General features: G+C 41.1%; 1 protein-coding gene across 6 annotated transcripts in view; it reads left to right on the top strand.

Moving 5' to 3' along the window:
- Positions 1 to 18,367, top strand: part of LOC125074152 (talin-1) — a 72,854-nt gene extending 54,487 nt beyond the window's left edge. The window contains exons 39-59 of one of the 6 annotated variants that reach the window (XM_047685385.1): positions 85 to 218; positions 313 to 425; positions 710 to 868; positions 943 to 1,103; positions 3,852 to 3,954; positions 4,085 to 4,215; positions 4,324 to 4,456; positions 4,525 to 4,648; positions 4,857 to 5,021; positions 5,215 to 5,405; positions 5,838 to 7,598; positions 8,910 to 9,026; positions 9,118 to 9,294; positions 9,513 to 9,705; positions 9,774 to 9,904; positions 10,819 to 10,938; positions 11,199 to 11,743; positions 11,818 to 12,141; positions 13,834 to 13,869; positions 14,444 to 14,629; positions 17,406 to 18,367. In XM_047685385.1, the coding sequence (XP_047541341.1) occupies positions 85 to 218; positions 313 to 425; positions 710 to 868; positions 943 to 1,103; positions 3,852 to 3,954; positions 4,085 to 4,215; positions 4,324 to 4,456; positions 4,525 to 4,648; positions 4,857 to 5,021; positions 5,215 to 5,405; positions 5,838 to 7,598; positions 8,910 to 9,026; positions 9,118 to 9,294; positions 9,513 to 9,705; positions 9,774 to 9,904; positions 10,819 to 10,938; positions 11,199 to 11,743; positions 11,818 to 12,141; positions 13,834 to 13,869; positions 14,444 to 14,624 (4,999 nt within the window). In that variant the 3' untranslated portion in view covers positions 14,625 to 14,629; positions 17,406 to 18,367. Of the gene's footprint in view, positions 1 to 84; positions 219 to 312; positions 426 to 709; positions 869 to 942; positions 1,104 to 3,851; positions 3,955 to 4,084; positions 4,216 to 4,323; positions 4,457 to 4,524; positions 4,649 to 4,856; positions 5,022 to 5,214; positions 5,406 to 5,837; positions 7,599 to 8,909; positions 9,027 to 9,117; positions 9,295 to 9,512; positions 9,706 to 9,773; positions 9,905 to 10,818; positions 10,939 to 11,198; positions 11,744 to 11,817; positions 12,142 to 13,833; positions 13,870 to 14,443; positions 14,630 to 14,909; positions 16,691 to 16,804; positions 17,357 to 17,405 lie in introns of those variants that run through there. The other 5 variants (XM_047685388.1, XM_047685386.1, XM_047685384.1 and 2 more) reach the window with 5 other exon arrangements.
- The last annotated feature ends 1,376 nt before the right edge of the window (positions 18,368 to 19,743 follow it).

The raw sequence follows: 19,743 nt of genomic DNA, 5'->3' as shown, positions 1-19,743 counted from the left end.
TCGCTTTCTGGCCGTATTTAAAATACTGACATGTAGCATGACACTAAATGATATTTTACAATATTTTTACTATACATATGACAGCGAAATGGCTCCCGGTCAGCGAGAGTGTGCGACCGCACTCGACACGCTCAATAAGCAGCTCCGCGAGCTGGACCAGGTGGCCCTGCAGGCCGTGGGGCTCGAGCTGCAGCCGAGACACGTTAACACTCTTCAAGGTGAGCATTCACGTTGACTAAAAATCTATTTCCTTAACAGTATATATACAAAGTTATACTATAGCGGTTAATAAATCGTGTGTACCTTTAACAGGTTACTCCGAGCAGATAGAGAACAGCGCCGCGGAGATGCTGGAGAGATTGGAGCCGCTGCGCGTGGCGGCTCGCAGCGAGGCCGAAAACTTGGGGCACGCTGTCACGCAGCTGGTGAGTCGCGCACCGCACGCGTGGTAATGCGAACTGTCAGATATCGGTCATCATTCGGCCGGTCCTTGTCGAGGTTTTAGTTAGTTCGTTTCAAGAGCAGGAATAAATTTAACCTATTTAAAAGATACACACAAATATATAACATAATAATAATATCCTCGTGACCAAATTCGGCCAAGACGACTCTCTCTCGAACACGAGTCAATTGTGCAGAAAATATTACAGTCGCCGTAGAATATGCATGATCTACATTACAATCAGTAAAACGCAGTCGTGTCGGTCAGGTGTCGTACGCCGAGCCCCTGGTGAGCGGCACGGCGGGCGCGGCCTCGCACACGACGGACTCGGCGGCGCAGGCGGCGCTGCTGCAGCACGCGCGCACCGTGCTGGAGACGCTGGCGCTGCTCGTGCACGCCGCCAAGCAGTCCGCCGGGAACCCCAGGGTGAGCGCTCGGGCCCCGGTCGCGGCCGCCGCAACCCCGCGACGGGGCAGAGGAGTAACGCGTTAGCCCCGCAGGCGGTGTCGGCGCACGGCGAGCTGGACGCGCAGGGCGGGCTGGCGCGCGCGGCGCTGGGCGAGCTGACGGCGCACGTGCGCGAGCTGAGCACGCAGCGCGGCGCCGTGGGGCCGCTGCTGGAGGCCGTGGCGCGGGCCGTGGCGCGCCTCACCGAGCACCGGTACGCGGTCCCTGCCGCTTCGGCTGTTACATTACAAAATATATATTTACATGCGTGGAGAGGAATGCGTGCACGACGAAATTGTTTCTTTATTTGAAAGTCTTAAGTAATTAATATCACAGCATTTACGTTTCGGAACCGAAGGTGGTTATTTACTTTGGTAGTCAATATGTGTAGCGTCGCTGTATTGAATGTAGAAATTCGAATCGAACACAAACAACAAACAAAATACATAACATGTAGGGCGGTTATTTACAAACAGCTCCTGTGCGGCTAAATATAGCCGCGACCGAGGAGCGCGCGGTTAAGGACAGCGCCTCCCGCCTCTCGTCTCTCGTCTCGTCTGGTATTTTAAGTTAAACCGATTACGGTTAATCGACAATCCGATTTACTTTATACAATGCGTCTTGTTTTCAAATTTCTCAAACTAATGTCAATTATCTTATACCTAACTATATAACAAGATGTAACACGTTCAAAGAGCAAGGTTTTCGTAAAAAATCTATTTGTAATCAAGACGACTAGGCATTTTTATTGTGATTATAGCTTCGTTTTTAGGGTTCCGTACTCGAACTGTAAAACGGGGTCCTATTACTAAGACTCTGTCACCGTGATAGTTAGACAGTCGTAATTTTCACAGATAATGTATAACGACGAATACTAAAAAAACAACAGACTGTCTTTATAGACAATGGTACAGCAGAACCCTTCGTTCGCGTGTCGGACTCGGACTTACCCGGGATTTTTTTCTAACTCTACATATTTACGTGTTGTATTTTATATTTTGGTTTACTACTAAGACATTTTGGCTTCTATCAACATACTAAAGATATAGACATGATATGCCCCGTAAATATCGAAATAAAATTCATAATCAAATATTAAACATCATATCGATGTAAGTTAGGACCGACAGACGAAGAGTTTCCTAGAACGCTAATAAATCTATATTAGTTAGTGATATAGCGGTTAGGTCACCGATGCGAGCTAAGCCTGGCGAGGAGCCAAACTCGATCGCTGCTATGAATTGACTAGTACGTTCTCCGGGTTTGCTGCCCCTGGTATTTAACATAATGCAACAATGCTATTAAAAATATTATTTTGATAAGTGATAAACTACCAAGAGATCTCCGTTATTATTTGAAAGAATTTTACCTGTAAGTAGTCTGGACAGACAGCTAAGTGACCTATATATGAGTACGCACTCGTTGAGCTATGAGGTAGCTAGGAATTGGTTCACCTTGAAAATTTTTATGGGATACATGTACCATACAAACAAATGTAACAAAATTCATGTTATGAGTTATATTTAAAAATCAATCAGCACTAAATACACGTATAATATTTACATTACGAATGGAGAACAAAATATTGCCTTTATATTCGTGTAACTTTATTTATAGAAACAGCGTCAGCTAACTAACTAAACTCTTAGCTTCATAACCTTCCTCAACTATAATTAAATTTACGTACGAAATTAATGCGATGATTATTATTAGAGAAATGTGTTTACATCTTAAAGGTTACCAAATAGAGATTTATAGAAGTCAATTCAAATTGTAAACTTTGTTTAAATGCTATTTATAATCTAACAAACACATTTATAAACATTTTCTTTAATAGAATTACTTAAGAAGAAATAAAAAATAAAAGATAAAACGCTAGGCATTGCTTTTAGCTTGAGGGGATCATATCGAGCAACAGATAAAGAATATTTTTTATCTATGGCGTTATAAATAAACACAACGTAAAGTTTAATCATCGTTATTGTTAAATAAAATCGTTTGTACATATATAATCGTATATAAAATATCAATCTCAAAGTATATCGAAATCGTAATACCGCTAATAAAAGTGAATTCAGTGTAATTAGTGTAAGTGACCTCATTACCGACCATACGTACGTGTGCGTCGCGCGCGCGCAGTCCGCGAGCGGTTTGCGTAACGAACGCTTTCGGTGTCAGTGTCAAGCATGAAAAAACTGTTTGTATTTATTATTAATATTACTTGTTTATATCGTTATGCTTTGTTAATCTTCGTACATATATGTCGAGTAAATTAAATACTATATGTTAGCAGTTTGTATTGCCACTGGCAACCATAGTCTCTGCTAATATTTCTGCTCATTTGTTTTAGTGGACCCACAGACCCACACAGTCTAACTTGGTGTAATTTATTTATTTAACATTTGATGTAGAACTTCACAAATTAAAATTAAAAATAATTAGATTTCTTGACATAAATAAGCTATAAACGTGTTATAAATATAATTAAAAGGCGTAAAAAATATATAAGGTTCATTGAAGTTTATTGTTTACGTGAATCTTTTTGTATAATTTAGTTGATTTCATTTAGTATCGGTATTGTTATAGTTTTAAAACGATACACGTATTTGTTTTGATTGTAAGGAAACATGTTTATAAACGTAGTCGTTTCTTAATATACTCGTTAAATATATTTCGTAGGAAAGCGTGCCTCTCGTATCGTAGAAACGAATAAACAAGCGTCACAAACGAATCATAATTGCACATCGGTCTAGTGGCTAGTATATAGATTGTATCTTTAGATGTCTCGGTCTGAGTCAGCCCATAAAAGTGATCAGTAATTGATATTAGTATGTTATAAGTAATAATGTAGTATCGCTTACACTAAAATATGATGAAACCATACGTATTTTTAAGTGTTTTAATAGTTTTGGTTAAATTACTTTTGTAATAGTTAGTAATCGCATATATGTATGTTTATCAGGATGTCACTGATCGGCAGCTACGACGAGACGGACTCGTTCGTGGACTACCAGACGAGGATGGTCGGCGCCGCGAAGGACATTGCAAGATTGGCCACCGATATGGTAAGGTTTTGGCGATTTAAGCACCAATTTAATATTTTTTAATAATATTTTTATTTTCATATGTATATAGAAGTTTATTACTATATATAAGATCAATATTAAACAAAATACCAATGCTTTAATATTCTAGACGGCAAAATCGGCCACGGAACCCTCCAAGCTGGTGGAGGTCGGCAACGAAATGTGCGGGAAGTACGAGAAGCTCGCGGCCGACAGCGTGGGCGCCTCTGCCACCACTCCCAACGCGGACATAGCCAACAGGTGACCGTTTGTCTACATCTCGAAATCATGCGCCGGTCCTCCGAGCCGGATGAACGCTCGCGTGAGCGACAGCGGGGCGAACTAACGGTCGGCGTCGGTATCGGGCAGGATCCGCGTGTCGGCGGTGGAGCTGGGCGAGGCGGTGTCGGAGCTGGTGCGCGCCGGCGGGCGCTGCCGCCTGTCCGCCGCGCCGCCGCAGAGGCGCGCCGTGGCCGACGCCGCGCGCGCCGTCAACGAGAAGGTGCCGTACTATAGCACTGCACTCGCACGCTGCGCCGCGACGCTTATAAACCGAGTGGTGTGTCGCAGGCGGTGGCCGTGCTGAGCGCGCTCCAGGCGGGCTCCCGCGGCACGCAGGCCTGCATCGACGCCGCCGCCACCATCGCCACCATCCTCGGGGACCTCGACACCACCATCCTCTTCGCGAGTGCAGGTCAAATATTCACTTGTAATTATTACGCGTAAAAAATACATATTTTAAACGCTTTATCGGAGGTCAGTATAATTTTTTTTTTATTTAGAAAGGTTATGGTCGTTCATAGAATAGCAGAAACATTATCCGCTTGTCGATTTGTCGCCATCTTATCCCTTTCATCGCTGTCTACGGTGTTTCTCATTGAAATGTTTTTTAAATCATCCAGGCACGCTTCAGTCGGACAAGGAAGGCGATACGTTCTCTAACCATCGCGAGAATATTCTCAAAACTGCCAAGACCCTGGTCGAGGACACCAAGACCTTGGTCGGAGGTGCTGCAGGCAGCCAGGAGCAGCTGGCGGCTGCAGCCCAGAGCGCAGTCAGCACTATCGGTGAGTGACTCGAGTTTGACAAAATACTGCATGTTTTGATAAAAAAAATGTTTCAGCTTATTTTGTATACCTTCTCTTTGTGTGAGATTCTCTCTCATTGGAATGTAGTCGAAATAGTGCCGAAGTTGACACCTGGTATCTCGACAAGTTAATTTACGAGTCGATTCCTACAATGTGCGTGGCCCGTGCGCAGTGCAACTGTGCGAGGTGGTGAAGCAGGGCGCCACGTCGCTGAGCGACGGCGGCGCGGAGCCGCAGGTGCTGGTGCTGCACGCGGCGCGGGACGCGGCGGCCGCGCTGCGGGACCTGGCCGCCGCCACCGCCGCCGCCAGCGGCAAGCACGTCGCGCACCCCGACATGCAGCGCCTCAAGCACGCCGCCAAGGTGCGCCCGCCTATTGACACCTAATCCGAAATCCGTTCTGAGTGGTCCGATACCACTTCTGAGCTGGACCTCTAGACCTCACTGACGATATATAACTGCGATGATGGATGCTCGTTGGCTAGTACGGTCGATACCACGGGGTGAGTAGACGAGACCACCATTAGTATAATAAATCAGGTCTAATACTTGGTACGGTCTCATAGGTATTAATTTGTTTTTATCGAAAAGCACTACTCACTGTGGAATAACTGAGGCATTAATTTTAATTATGAAGTCTATTTAGACTCCTGTATATATTCGATTTCGTTTTAATATATTTTATCTGTCATTATGTTCGAAGTCTAGGTTTCGTCACTCACTTCACACACACGTGTTGTTTTATGTTTGTGTTCGTCTCTGTATATGTCAATATTGGACTTTCTTGCCTTATAGCGTTTGTCGGATCCGAAGCGTTGGAGCCTACCCGTCAAAACTAACACTATACCTAGAAGCAAGAGGCGCTCTATTAACATAAGGGATTACAATTCGTGCGATTCAGAGACGGATATATTCCAATCTGATCAAGAAGATGAACTAATAAAACTCCTAGACTACTCTAGCCACGATGATGACGTGTCTCCGACGATATTTCACGATAGTTGTGAAGAAATGATCTCGTATATTGAGAGCAAGATGTTAAAACCATCACCGAGACTCATCAACGACGATGTCAATATGAGATATAATCTGACATCGAGGAATAGTCTTTTCGATATGGAATGGCGCGTACTGAAATACGGGGAGAGCATATTCCTGGGGGAGCTACGAAAATTGGTCGATTTATGTGTCGACTCCTTTGATAAAGCCGATAGTAGAAAGAGAAGAAACACCCAAGACGCTAATAAACCTAACACAGACCTAGACATCGAGATGAAGAGGTTGTCGCAGGTTATGGACGACTTAGATTGGCAGGATGTTGTTAATGAGAACGCCAGTACAACAGTAACGACAACGGTACACAGCGTGTCCAAAAAATCTAAATTCGAGAGGCCTAAATTAAAAAGTCCAGTATTTAAAGTTAAAAAGGTGAAGCCGATTAACTTAACAGTCAATGTGGAGCTCAGTGCGGAACCGAAATCACCTCAAAATGATATAAAAGATCAAACAGACGATATTAAAGTAAATAAAGTTGAAATCCATAAAGAAAATAAACATCACTTCTGGAACATGTTCAAGGATGATACTGAATGGTGGAAGGCTCTGGCAAAACGTAATTTGGACAAAATGGAAGAAACGAGACGTGAACTGGAACGTTTCAGTGGACACGAGCTGGTTCTGGGCGAGATAAAGACAGAAATAGATAAATATGAGAGAGAGAAAGAGACATTGCAAAACTTTATCGAAGAAGTTGACAGATCTAAAGCAGTCAATAAAGATTTAGAATACGACCAGAAGTATGAAGATATGGTCTTAAAATTAATAGAATTCGCTAAGAAAGACTTTGTGTATAAGGGCTTCGATCCTCTCATCGAGAAATTGAAACTCTTATCCAATATACATGTTGAAGGACGAAAGAAAAAGCTCGTCAATATTGAGGAAATAATCAACGTCTATACAAAGATTGATATATCCAAATACACATACGAAGAACTTTGCTTGTTGGAAAAATATTACAAAGAAATGATCAGGAAATACAAAAGTGAGACGCGTCGGAAAGAAAACATTATTCCCATTGAACAAGTCAATAGAGAATATATCACACGAACAGCTCCCCCCAATAATAACAAGAACATTGCCGACGAACATTCCAGACACAATTTACTAAGAACGATAAACGATTACAGTACACGAACTATCTCAAAGAGCAACACTTTAAAGAGAGATAACGTCAGAAATAATTTGGAAATCTTCGACCTCACACGAACTTACCCCAGCGAATATTACGCGAACAACTGGTGGAAAATTTACGAAGACGTTCTCAAAAATCGGGAACAACAATTCGGCAGTATCGACAATTGGTGGAGTTTCTACGAAGCGATGTTAAACAGGAAAGACACGAGTGATGACGACTTGAGACGAATACGCGCCATCGTCGAAAGTAGACTAAAGAAACGACCAAACAGTCGAATGGAGGAGCAGCTAAAGATGCTAGACGAAGTGAAGAACGCGCGGTTCCACGAGAGCGAGGACGTGGCGACCAGCGGAAACGAATCGGTCAGAACTGATACATTGGTGTACATTAACCGCTGACAACGCACGGTCGATCTAACACGCGAGCGAGCACGCGATGGATGGCATGCTGTTCAATAGCTTTCATCGTTCCATCGTCTCATTTTAACTTGTGGTGTATGAAGATGTTTTCACTATCAACAGCTGTTGGAGTTCCAATTGTTTTAATAGTTCTTCGTAGTAATATTAGAGTTGGGCAACAATCCGTTGAATCAGTAATCGTGTCAGGAGGTTTAGAAGACCTGACTAAACGAAACAATGTTCCTGAATAAAAAGCTATACAACATCTACATACATAAATAAACCTAAGTAAGGTTTTCTTTTAAAGTAAAAGACTACTTGTGCTAGGAGGGCTCTTCATAGCAATTGCAATAAATAGTTTGGACTTAATGACGTCATTACATTACAAATGTTGTTTAACAAATACCAATGGAAGATTATGACTGATTTATAAAAATGTTCCGTTTAAATGTAAACAAGATCGAATATTTTTCGGTCAGTTTAAGGGTAGTATGTAAGTACTGCTATGTCGACAAGTGATTCAGTTTTTGACAAAACAATTGGAACTTAAACGGCTCCATTCATTCACACCACACCGCTCGCCCATCACAGAACCATGCGATGACAGAAATGTGTTTAGCTGTCTGTCTGTTGTGTGTGTGCACTTGATATACACTTGCCCACTGTTGTGTTCCTTGTTTATACGTCCTATATTACTGAACATTTATTATTGTTTCTGTGAACTTATGTAGATATTTATTAAGATGAATCTTTTAAGTATATTATCTTTTGTATAATAATCGATACTCCCCCCTCCGAACCCCCATTTCCTAAACACATTTCACCATTTCAGCCATTCATATCATGTTATTTTGAATACCATCGAGTGTATTACTAAAAGCCACAAGCTTTTTATTAACCGACTCCGAACGAGGAGGTTATGTCACAGCGGAGCTTTGGAAGTCCAATATTGACGTACATTCGACGAGCTTTTTATATTTATATATGTATCTATGGTTGAAAGCTTATGGGTTTCCCGCTATGGCATGAGCTTTTTCGCACTGGGTGTAATTTTTTTTTGTTTTTTTATTAATTTTTTTTATTTAATTTTGTTGTTTTTTTTTTCAATGTCTGCCCTAACTTAGTTGGCAACCCAAAGCTTTTGTAACTGTTAAAAGTATTAATTATTCGTAATAAATTTCTAATCTATACCTTCGTGTTTTCAAATATGAGTTCCAAGTAAGAAAAATCGTTTGCTATCGTGTACTCTGTAATATAATATTAAACGTATTAAAGGTGATGGTGACCAATGTGACGTCACTGCTGAAAACCGTGAAGGCGGTGGAAGACGAGCACACTCGTGGTACCCGAGCCCTGGAGTCGACCATTGAGGCCATATCGCAGGAAATCGAGGTCAGTCTATCTCATTCCCTCGAGGTGATCCTCGCAATTCAGTCCCGCCCACTCGCTGGAGGGCACGTACTGAACGATGCTCCGTCGCCAGGTTCTGATGTCGCCGGCGGCGCCCAAGAGCACGGCGTCCGTGGAGGAGCTGATGCGCTGCACGCGCCTCATGACGGCCGCCACCGCGCGCGCCGTGGCCGCCGCCGGGCAGGACCAGCTCGTGGCCGCCGCCAACCTGGGCCGCCGCACCGTGCTCGACATGCTGGCCGCCGCCAAGGTACGCGAGGGACACCCGGTCACCGTATTCGAGCTATAGATCTCGATCGCATTGCTTCGTACTCGATTCAAAGAGTTCAAGCGCCTCACATCGAAGGAACGGTCCTCTGGATCTGAACTAAGAGTGGGTTTTCCCCGAGGATCGATATCAGGTCCTTCTCTAATAAACAATGTTTTTATTTAAAAAACGGGAGATTAACAAGCAAGTGTTGGGTGCAGGGCGCGGCGCACGGCGCGGAGACGGAGGAGCTGCGCACGCGCACGCTGGCGGCCACGCAGACGGCGGCCGAGGCCTACCGCGCGCTGCTGGCGGCGCTGCTGGCGCCCGGCGCGCGCGCGCAGCTGCCCGAGCTCAGCCGCCGCGTGGCGCGCGCCGTGGCCGACATGCTGGCCGCCGCCGACCTGCTCAAGGGTGAGTGCCGCCCCCCGCCGCCTCGGCCCCTCGCGCCCTCGCGCCCGCTGACCGCCCCCTGTGCGCAGGCTCGGAGTGGGTGGACCCGGCCGACCCCACGGTGATCGCGGAGCAGGAGCTGCTGGGCGCCGCGGCCTCCATCGACGCGGCGGCGCGCAAGCTGGACGCGCTGCGCCCGCGCGTCGCCCCCAACACTCAGGTCAGCCGCTCGCGTCTTACTGCCCTCTATGTACCTCTGTGTGTACCTCTCCTGTTACGTGACACGAAACATTCAGAAGAACAACACGAAGAGAGAGAATGCCACGCGTCGGTGAGATATGTTTGATATTCTTGGTTGTTTTCGTATCACCCAGGAATCAAACATATTACCCATCGACCGTGGCGCGGACGACGTGACGAGATTATACGAAAACGTGGATCGCGGCCTGCTTCGTACTTCCCTATGTATTGTGACATTGCCCTGTACCTGTATTGATACTACATGTATGCAACTCTTAACAATTGATGCATTTCCACTGAAATTTCTATGTTAGCAAATCTTTATTCATACTGCACGATTATAAAAAGTATATGAAAAAAACACATATATATTATGGCAATAAAAAGAAATTAAAAATAAACAACATACATTCTACTTAATCTACAAAACAACAAAAAAAGATTTGATAAGCAAATGAATCGTGTATAATTCAGCTTCCAAGTTGGGTTCCAAAACCCGACGCTGAATTTCAATGGTACCCAATGTAGCTACGGCGGGCTGTGACAATCTGCCCGTTTATATTTACTATAAATATTGCGTAGTATTTTTTTCGATTTTTGTTGACAAAAGTTTATGAATTTTTTCTGTATCGCGTGTTGACAACATAGAAATTGACAATAATTGTGGAGACGCAGGCTGAAACAAAGATTCTGATCAACTATTTTATTTATATATATTTTATTGGAACATAAGTGTGGACTAGCAATTATACTATGTCGTTGTAATTATACAAACTAGTGATTTTCTCAGAAAATATATTATGTGTGCAAGTTATTAAATTTATATTCCATTACAATATATATAAATGATATATGATGGAAATTTATAAAATAAGTTACGTAAATATCGTTTAGGAGACGGACGAGAATTTGAACTTCGACGAGATGATCCTGGAGGCGGCCAAGTCTATCATCGCGGCGACCTCCGCTCTCGTGAGGGCCGCATCCGCCGCACAGAGGGAACTCATTGACCAGGTAACATCACTCGACTCGAGTTTCAAGGTTTAGCTCTAGAGCTGTAAAGCTTTGGTCTCTCTCTCAAATGATCTGTCTCACCTGCTCTCTCTTCCTCTTTTTCTCTTTCTCTCTCTACGAGTGCTACATCTCACTATGACAGTACCGAATAGATACAATAAACTCTTGTACACTCTATTTTCTTCTCAACGGTGGGTTAGCACTCGCGATTGATATCCGGCCAGAAGGACCACTAGTACAACACGTTAACATTTCTGCAGGGCAAGGTGGCCCGCCGGCCGGCGTCGTCGTCGGACGACGGTCAGTGGTCGGAGGGGCTGGTGTCCGCGGCGCGACTGGTGGCGGCGGCCGCTCACGCGCTGGTGGAGGCGGCCAACGCCCTCGTGCAGGGAGCCGCCTCCGAGGAGAGGCTCATATCCAGCGCCAGGCAGGTGGCCTCCTCCACGGCGCAGCTGCTGGTCGCGTGCAAGGTGAAGGCGGACCCCACGTCGGAGTCCACGCGGCGCCTGCAGGCGGCGGGCGCCGAGGTGATCCGCTCCACCGACAACCTGGTGCGCGCCGCGCGCGACGCCATCACGTGCGACGACGAGCGCAGCCTGGTGCTCAACCGCCGCATGGTGGGCGGCATCGCGCAGGAGATCGACGCGCGCTCCGAGGTGCTGCGCATCGAGCGCGAGCTGGAGGAGGCCCGCGGGAGGCTCACGGCCATCCGCCAGGCCAAGTACAAGCTGCGCGACGCCTCCGGCGACGACACCGACCCCGACCACGCCGGCTACTCCAGCGACGCCTCGCCCGGCCCCAACAGGTGCGGTCGCTGCTCGCTTCGTCTATGTGTTATATTCATCGGTGGTAAATGATTCGACTAAACGTTATTCGCAGGTTCAAGACCCCGAACAGCAGCTTCGCGAACACGACGTACAGTCCCAACAGCACGTACACGTCGCAGCACACCACGCAGAACGTGACCAACAGCAGCCAGCACGTGACCAACAGCAGCCAGCACGTGACCAACCTGAGCCAGCACGTGTCCAACCTGAGCCAGGCCGTGCACGGCGCGCCGGCCTCGCCCACGTCGCCCGGCCCGCGGCCCCCGCAGCCCACGAACGGCTACCAGCGCGACGACAAACCGCGCAGCCCCTCCTTCACCAGCTTCCGACCCCAGGAGGACACCCCGAAGCAGAACTACGAGGGGTTCACGACACGGTGAGTTGTATTCGATGAAGCTTTAATGGTCAAAATTTAACTTTATTAATAATCTTATTTGCGTTCAATTGTGACAAAAACATTTGAATTTTTACTTTTAATTCGTATCACAGAAAATCATCCAAAAATGATAGCACGTTTTAACTTGCAATTTAACTGATGACTTAAATAATAATTAGTTCGTAATATTACATTATGCTTATTAATCAATAATAATAATATCATAATTGAACGTTGTTGAAATGATAGTTTTTATTACTTAAATTAAATTTTGACCAAAACGTCACGACCGTAATACCTCATTAACACATTTCTAATCATTTGCTTCTCTTACACGCTGCTGGACATCACAAATAGATGATTAATATACTTCTGAACATCCTGTATAAAGTGCCTTCCGACTTATGATCAGTGCCTACACATTAGATTTAAGTTTAGTTTATAATATTCATTAGTGTAAGTTAAATTAAAATATTGAATAATTCTAAAAGATTTTTTGTAACACTGTATAAATATTCAATGTTTTAATAATATAGCATTAGAAGGAATATTATTCAGAATTGTCTACGCATTGTTACGCTGAACTAATTCGATGTAATTGGCCTTTCAAATGCAAACAAAAAAAAACAAAATTACCAAAAAAAAAGAAACAATGTATAGTCATAAGAATTTGATGTTTTCGATGGAGTTTATAACATTTTGATAAAATGTATTGTTGTTTATCTACGCTACGGTTCTGAGCATGCTCTTTGCCGCTTAAAACTGTCAGGACCAGGTTTATAAAACGATTATTCGAAACGTTTAATTTGACCTTGAAACATTTCAAACTGACTATCTCGATGCAACGTTACAAAACAGACATCATCCTCCACCCTGTCGCTATTTTACTTACAAGGTTACAGTTATTTCCGTTATAATTTGTACTTACGACATTAACTTTGAAATATACATTCTCACACATTCACAGACACCAATTTGACAAACACAGAAAATAACTTTACATATTTTACAACGACAGTTGTATGTGGTCACCAATATATATACGCACATTCACGCACACATATACTTACACATACACATTCACACAGGCATGGAGAAATAGCAAATCGTTAAGTACTTTAAACACCTTATTTTTTTATGAAGACATTGTTTCAATATAAGTCGGTTGAGAACGTTTCAAGGTCGAAAACGTTGTGGCCTATCGGTGTAAGGATCTTCTAAATTAACATTTTCTGTCATAAATGTGTAAAAGATCTTCAGTATCGAGGCTGTTTAAATGTCACGTCTGTGTGATTTTCCGTGATTCTAAAAGCCGATCCCGTAGTCATCGACTCTAGGCCAAAAATCACATAATTTCTTTGCCATTATTGTGTTAAAGACACATAGTCTTGCACATATGTTTACTAATATCAGTATAAATACATGATGTGTTCTTTGGTTTAATTTGTCTAGCGGCTAGCTTCTAGGGATGCATATCCTAAGCTCATCCCGGATCCCAGGTCAATAGCAAAAAGCGACGAATTAAAGCTATGGTCAACTAATTGGTTAGAATAAAAACATGCCAACACGACCTCTTTTGGAAATATTCCGTCGTATTAGACAAATATGCTGAAGATCTTTTTAAATTCTGCTCCGACTACACTTCCGACTGCATCTTTTCCGTAGTTTACGTTTAGTTGTTTCGTTTTCCAGAGAAAAAACAACCAATGACAGAACGATGGGATCTAAGTAAGTCGTTGAATATTGTTTGAACGGCGCTTTTCCCGAATGCTGTCATCGTTTTATCCTTGACATGCTTGTATCGATATGTAATCGTATCGAAAGTCGCGACGCAGCATAATATAGATTCAACAGAATATTGTTACTAAGCTCGTCTGCTGCGGCGGAACTTTTGATATGGTGACCAAAGATTGCAACAGCGTCATACATTGTTATATAAAATACATCGTTCTGTACATATTTACGCGTTTATTTAAATATCAATCTATCTGTTAATCTTTATTTCCTATCTATCTATTTTTTTCTCCTTTAACGCATCTAAATTAATATGATATTAAATAAATAAAAAATCGCATCGAATAAAGCTTTCAATGTCTAAATTTTATTTAATGAAGCTTTTATAATTAATGAATTATCTAATAATTAATAGTGATGTAACTAGACATGTCGGACGTTTGTTGTCGTAATATGATGTCGATGTGTCTATTTACATGCGACGTAGCGACGCCGTAGCCACTAACATGTTTAATGTTTTTTGTCTTTTCCCTCCTAACCTGCATGCGGGTGACTGATGTAATATTAGGACGAGCATGACCGAGGAGACGGTGGTCGTCAAGTCGTTGCAACTGCCGGAGGTTCGTACGGCCTATTTGATAGAGGAGGGCGAGACGGCCGAGAAGATATTCTACCGTCGCGAGAGACCACCGCCGCCACCACCGAGGCGCGTCTCGCTACTAAAGTACGAAGACGAAGCTAGTTCGTGATTTTGGTTCGTTCTAGACTATTTATATACGCACTGGGGGGGGGGGGGGGGGGATAGCACGTCGAACTACAACCTATCATGTTAAATATGTAAAAGGGGGTTAAATATCATTCATGACATGGACGACAATTTTATCATCGATTTGTTTTATTAACTACGTGTTTTGTGTTTAACAACAGAGCATGGCATGTTGGTGTCGGCTTAACAAACTCGGGTTGTGGGAATAATACTGTTTTCTTACTCATAAGCTAACCTGATGGTATAATAGACGGCGGTGACATTTCAGCTACGAGACGAAACTGTACGACACGCCGCGACCCATCAACGAGTATTACGCGAAGACGGACGAACAACGCCACTTTGAATCGACCAACCAATACTATAAGGAACAGAAGTTCGGCGGCTACGACGCCCCGAAAGCGCCAATGAGTCCCAAGTTCAATGCCCGCGATCTTAAATTCGATGAAAAACCCGAACCTATTTATTCCACTCTCAAAAAACCGACTTCCGCGTTCGATGGTGTCGGGCAGACTTTCTCCGAGCACCAGAAGTCCACCGAAGCGATACCCGGAGGCACCAAGCAGTCGGAATTTACCGTGAAGAGCGAATCGTATCAAAGTTACCCAAAGACGGAATTCTTTAAAACGGAAACGCGACAAGAGGTTAAATCTCCGTTCGCGACTTCGACTCCATCGAAGTTCGACAAGACGGACTACGCTGACTTCTCCAAAAACATGGACCTCGTGAAAGCTCCCACGCCGGAGTACGAAAGAATATCGTCCCCCTATGGCAAAGACGTCCATAGCTACGGTGGACCGAATTTCTTCGAGGAGACGACCACCGAAGTCAAGGAGATACCGAACGGTACCCAAAAGATTACGATGACGAAGATATACAGCTCCTCGCCCGTCAACTTGACGAGCACCAGCACGAAGTACGAACCGATTAAACTCGAAGGGATCGACGAATTGTCGAAATTCGATAACGATTCGAGGTACAGCACGCTCGACTCCCGCTTCAACACGTTGGAGTCGAAGATGAGCTCTGACACGAGTCGCTCCTTCATGAGACCCTCGGAGTTTCAGTCGTCCGACTACCAGGCGACAACCAGCACCACTGCGAAGAAACCCTCCGATCTGGTGAAAGAGATCGATAGCTTGGACAAGAAGTTCTCCAAGCAGACGATCACCTCCGAAATCATCGAGAAGAAGTCGGTGATGACCAGCTCGCACAAATCCGAGACGAGTTCGACGGTCACCAAGAAATTTGGGAACTTTTAAAGGTTTGAGCATTAGTATCGGTGTGTTTGAAGTTTATCATCATTTATGCATTCGTAGTTTCGAGCTTCCAAACTACTTGACATACATACATACATCTAATCGTTACTGGCTTTGTGTGTGTTGTCGTTCAGTCATTTTGTGTGCACGTCTCGTGTGATTCTAAAAATATTAATATTTAAAAAAATTTAAGGTTTTGTATTTTAATTAGTGTGGCTAGTAGTTCGTTAATTAATAATTATTATAATATAATAATACGGAAATTATTAACACGAATTATTTATAATTAATATAATCTTCGGTGCTCTTAGATTAGACGCTCGGTGCCTAAAGACTTGAATTAAGATTTGCGAAAAAATATTTATTAAAATTCTATTAAAATTTACGGTTTTAAAGCAAACTCGGCCAGGAGTTGATAGTTTATTGAACCTGCCATCAATGTCAATGAGTATCTATTTTCGGATCTAAAACAACCACCATATCCCGACCACCGGGAATTAATTGGATATAAAACACAAAAAACATTTTAAAACATCCTGGCCGAAATAAATCTCACGAAGTGTAATCCTTCGGGATCCTTACTACAGTTGCCTTAAATAAAATATATTTTGTTAAAATTAGTAAAACAATTTGTAAAACTAATTGTGACTGGGTATACACTTGAGGGCTTCGGTGAACTTCCTAATGTGTAGGTCGTGGCGTTACTGCTACTGATGGTGTTCGATAATGTTTGGAAGATAATAAAAGTCTTTACGTCAGAATATATTTATTAAAAATCTCATACTGTGCCTAAAACGTGTGCCACCTAAATTTTAAAACGGGAGTGCCTTTAAGAGAAATAATAAATTTATAGAGATATATGTAAACGCGCATAAATTACTGTTTTTTTTTTTTAATTTGACAGATTATACAACGTAGTGGACTATGAAATTCCACAAAACCCGACCGTAAAAGATTTAAAACAAATTGTTTACGAATGAGCAATGAGTATGTCTACTCATATTTTTTTTTATATTCTATTAGTTTTAAAATATAGCATATAACAAGTGCCATAGACAGCCTTAATGTAAGTGTATATACTATGTACGTTTAGTGTGTAGTGATGTTTGGTGCAATCGATTATGTAACTCAAAATTTAATATAACTAATGTGTATGATTTTATTTAACTAACGGACTAAATATGTTTTAATATTCTGACTGATTTCATAAGCTGCTATTAAAACTGTAATTTTCACTTTTTAAGCCAACTCAAATTTGTATATCGTAAAGATTTTCAACAGTTCAAATAAAATATTAAAATGAAATCACGAAGTTAATGGGACTTTTTGAGGTTTTTTTATGGAAACGTTGAAACATCACTATAGAAAAAATAATTGAGCAGCTGATTTAAAAAAGCTTATGAGATCTCTTAAAATTAACAAAATGCACGACTATTTATAAATGTTAAAATTAAATTTGAATTAAAAATAAATATATAAAAAAATATTATGTATTTTCTTTGTAGAGAAGTGTAGTGTCGACATCGACGAGTCTCGTGAGCGTCTCGACAGATTATAAATAATATTAAGTAAACAAACGGTGCCTTAACGCAGCTTATTTATTTAAATATAATAATATTAAGTAAAGCGATGCCCGCGAAAGCGATACGTCCACTGAAGGTATGGAAACACCAATTATAATACATTAAAGAACTTGTATATATTTTGACACGTTTGCATTGACGTAAATGAAAAAAAAAAATTTTTTAATCTGTATTTCAAGTACAATGTCTGTTGATGCAAAATATATACACAAGTAATTCGTAGGTAAGAACCAGCTCTTTTTATACGAAATATACAAGTCGCATTTAATCATATATTTTTAGTAATGGCAACATATATGTATATTTTCTATTTAAAGGGCTAATTATATATTTTAAACTTCGTCTAATGTTAAGTAATACCATTTCAAATTATAATGTATTTACTTTTAACGGTAACATGATTATTATCTGTAGTTTACGTTATTATAACTAGGAGTAACGTGTATTTTATATCTGTATCGTATTTTGTATCTGTGTAAAGTTGTATTCCATTCTGAATTATAATACGTTGAAATAATACTTTAACAATTCAATTTTATTTAAAATATTTTTTAAATTCTATATTAAATTGTTAATTTTTTTTTATAATCTTACAGTCATGTCAAAATTAATACTTTTTTAGTATGTAATTTCAAATTGATATATAATTACATAGTTGTAAGCATATAGTACGGTATATAATCTCAGTATAATGAACCAAATAAATTTGTACTAATTTTCAATATTTCCTTAGTAATAATTTCATCGTTTTGATTTTTGTACTAACGGATTATTATTTGTTAATATTATTTAGAGATTTTATCCAATTGCGCTCCGCCGGTAGCTGTCACGTGTAGTTGGGGCATTGTATGACTTATATGTGTAATAAATATTTACTAATTCTACTTGACGTTTTTATTTACAACCATTCGTCCTTATAACAATTTCATCATGTATAATTCTATCCTGACGATATCTATAATTCATTAATTCTTTATTAGAAAATATTTTATGGGACAACTTGACAAAAATAGTAATATGCAGTATAGTACTAGCAAAAAACTAATTTAATTTTAAATTAGTAGTTTTTGCAATGCAAAAAATTATTATTGTCATATTCATTATTATTATTAATTCATAAAGCAGAATTTGGGAAACTCGCATCTGGGTCCCACATAAGAATGTCGGTTGGATTGGGTTTTTACAACAAGATCCCAGAAAACGTTCAAAATTATTCAATTATAAAATTCAAAAGAATCGTTAAAGAGCGTTTGTGTGCTAAAGGATGTTACAACACTAATGACTTTTTAGTTGACTGCACACCTTGGGAATGAAATGATCGCCTCCAGGCTGTTTCAAACAACTAAAATATACTTATCATTGTACCTACATGGAAAATGGTTAAAAAAAAATGAAAAAAAATATATCCCGCTGAGTTTCTTTCGCCGGTTCTTCTCAGGTCCGAGGTGCTAAATTCCGAACCGGTGGTAGATTTTTGACAATCAATAAGCAAGTGTAAACACTTCTATATTGAATAAAGATTTTTTGTCTTGGACATTGGAAGCTATTGAGGCGATTAAACTCTTCTTAAAAGCTTCTAACTATATTATTCTCAGAATTAGTCTCTAATATACATTGTATATTAGTCATTGTAAGAGTGCTTATCTGGCATACAAAGAAAATCACATTGCTAAAACAAATCAAAATCCTTTATTCAATAAGTAATATTACATTTGGAGATAAAATAAAAAAATCATCATCCTTATTTAAAACATATAAATACACAATACGTGTATAAAATATTTGGTGATCAACGCAAATACAGGTGGTGGAAGCGGATTTCATTTTCACCCCTCGAGCCTTTACCCCTCCAAGCAAAGGTTTTACGATTCGTTGAAATGAAGAAGATAGTAAATATTAGCAAATCCTTAAAAATAGATAGAAATTAAACGGCACTGATTTAAAGAATCAGTTGTAAATAGCGGTTTTGGTAAGTTAAAAAATTATAAATGGTACGTTTAATAACTAGTTCAACGGTTAAAACTAAGCAGTAAAGTAAACAAAAGGCAATAAAATGGATCAGTGAATATATAACAGCAATAATTTACCGCTAATTCAGATATTGGACTGCTCAATTATTTTTAGAATTGACATTGTATGATAAAGTAACCGACTATTTGATTTTTTATTACTGTCCATGGTGAACAGTAATAAAAATTAAATTAAATTAAAAAACCGCTCAATATGTTTTTCAACTGATCATAATAACAACTCGAATATT

Source organism: Vanessa atalanta, chromosome 27 (assembly GCF_905147765.1).
Source record: "Vanessa atalanta chromosome 27, ilVanAtal1.2, whole genome shotgun sequence".
In the NCBI taxonomy this organism is placed as follows: Eukaryota; Metazoa; Arthropoda; class Insecta; order Lepidoptera; family Nymphalidae; genus Vanessa; species Vanessa atalanta.
Note: the sequence above shows the minus strand (reverse complement) of the source record. Positions and strands in the feature narration are given on the sequence as shown.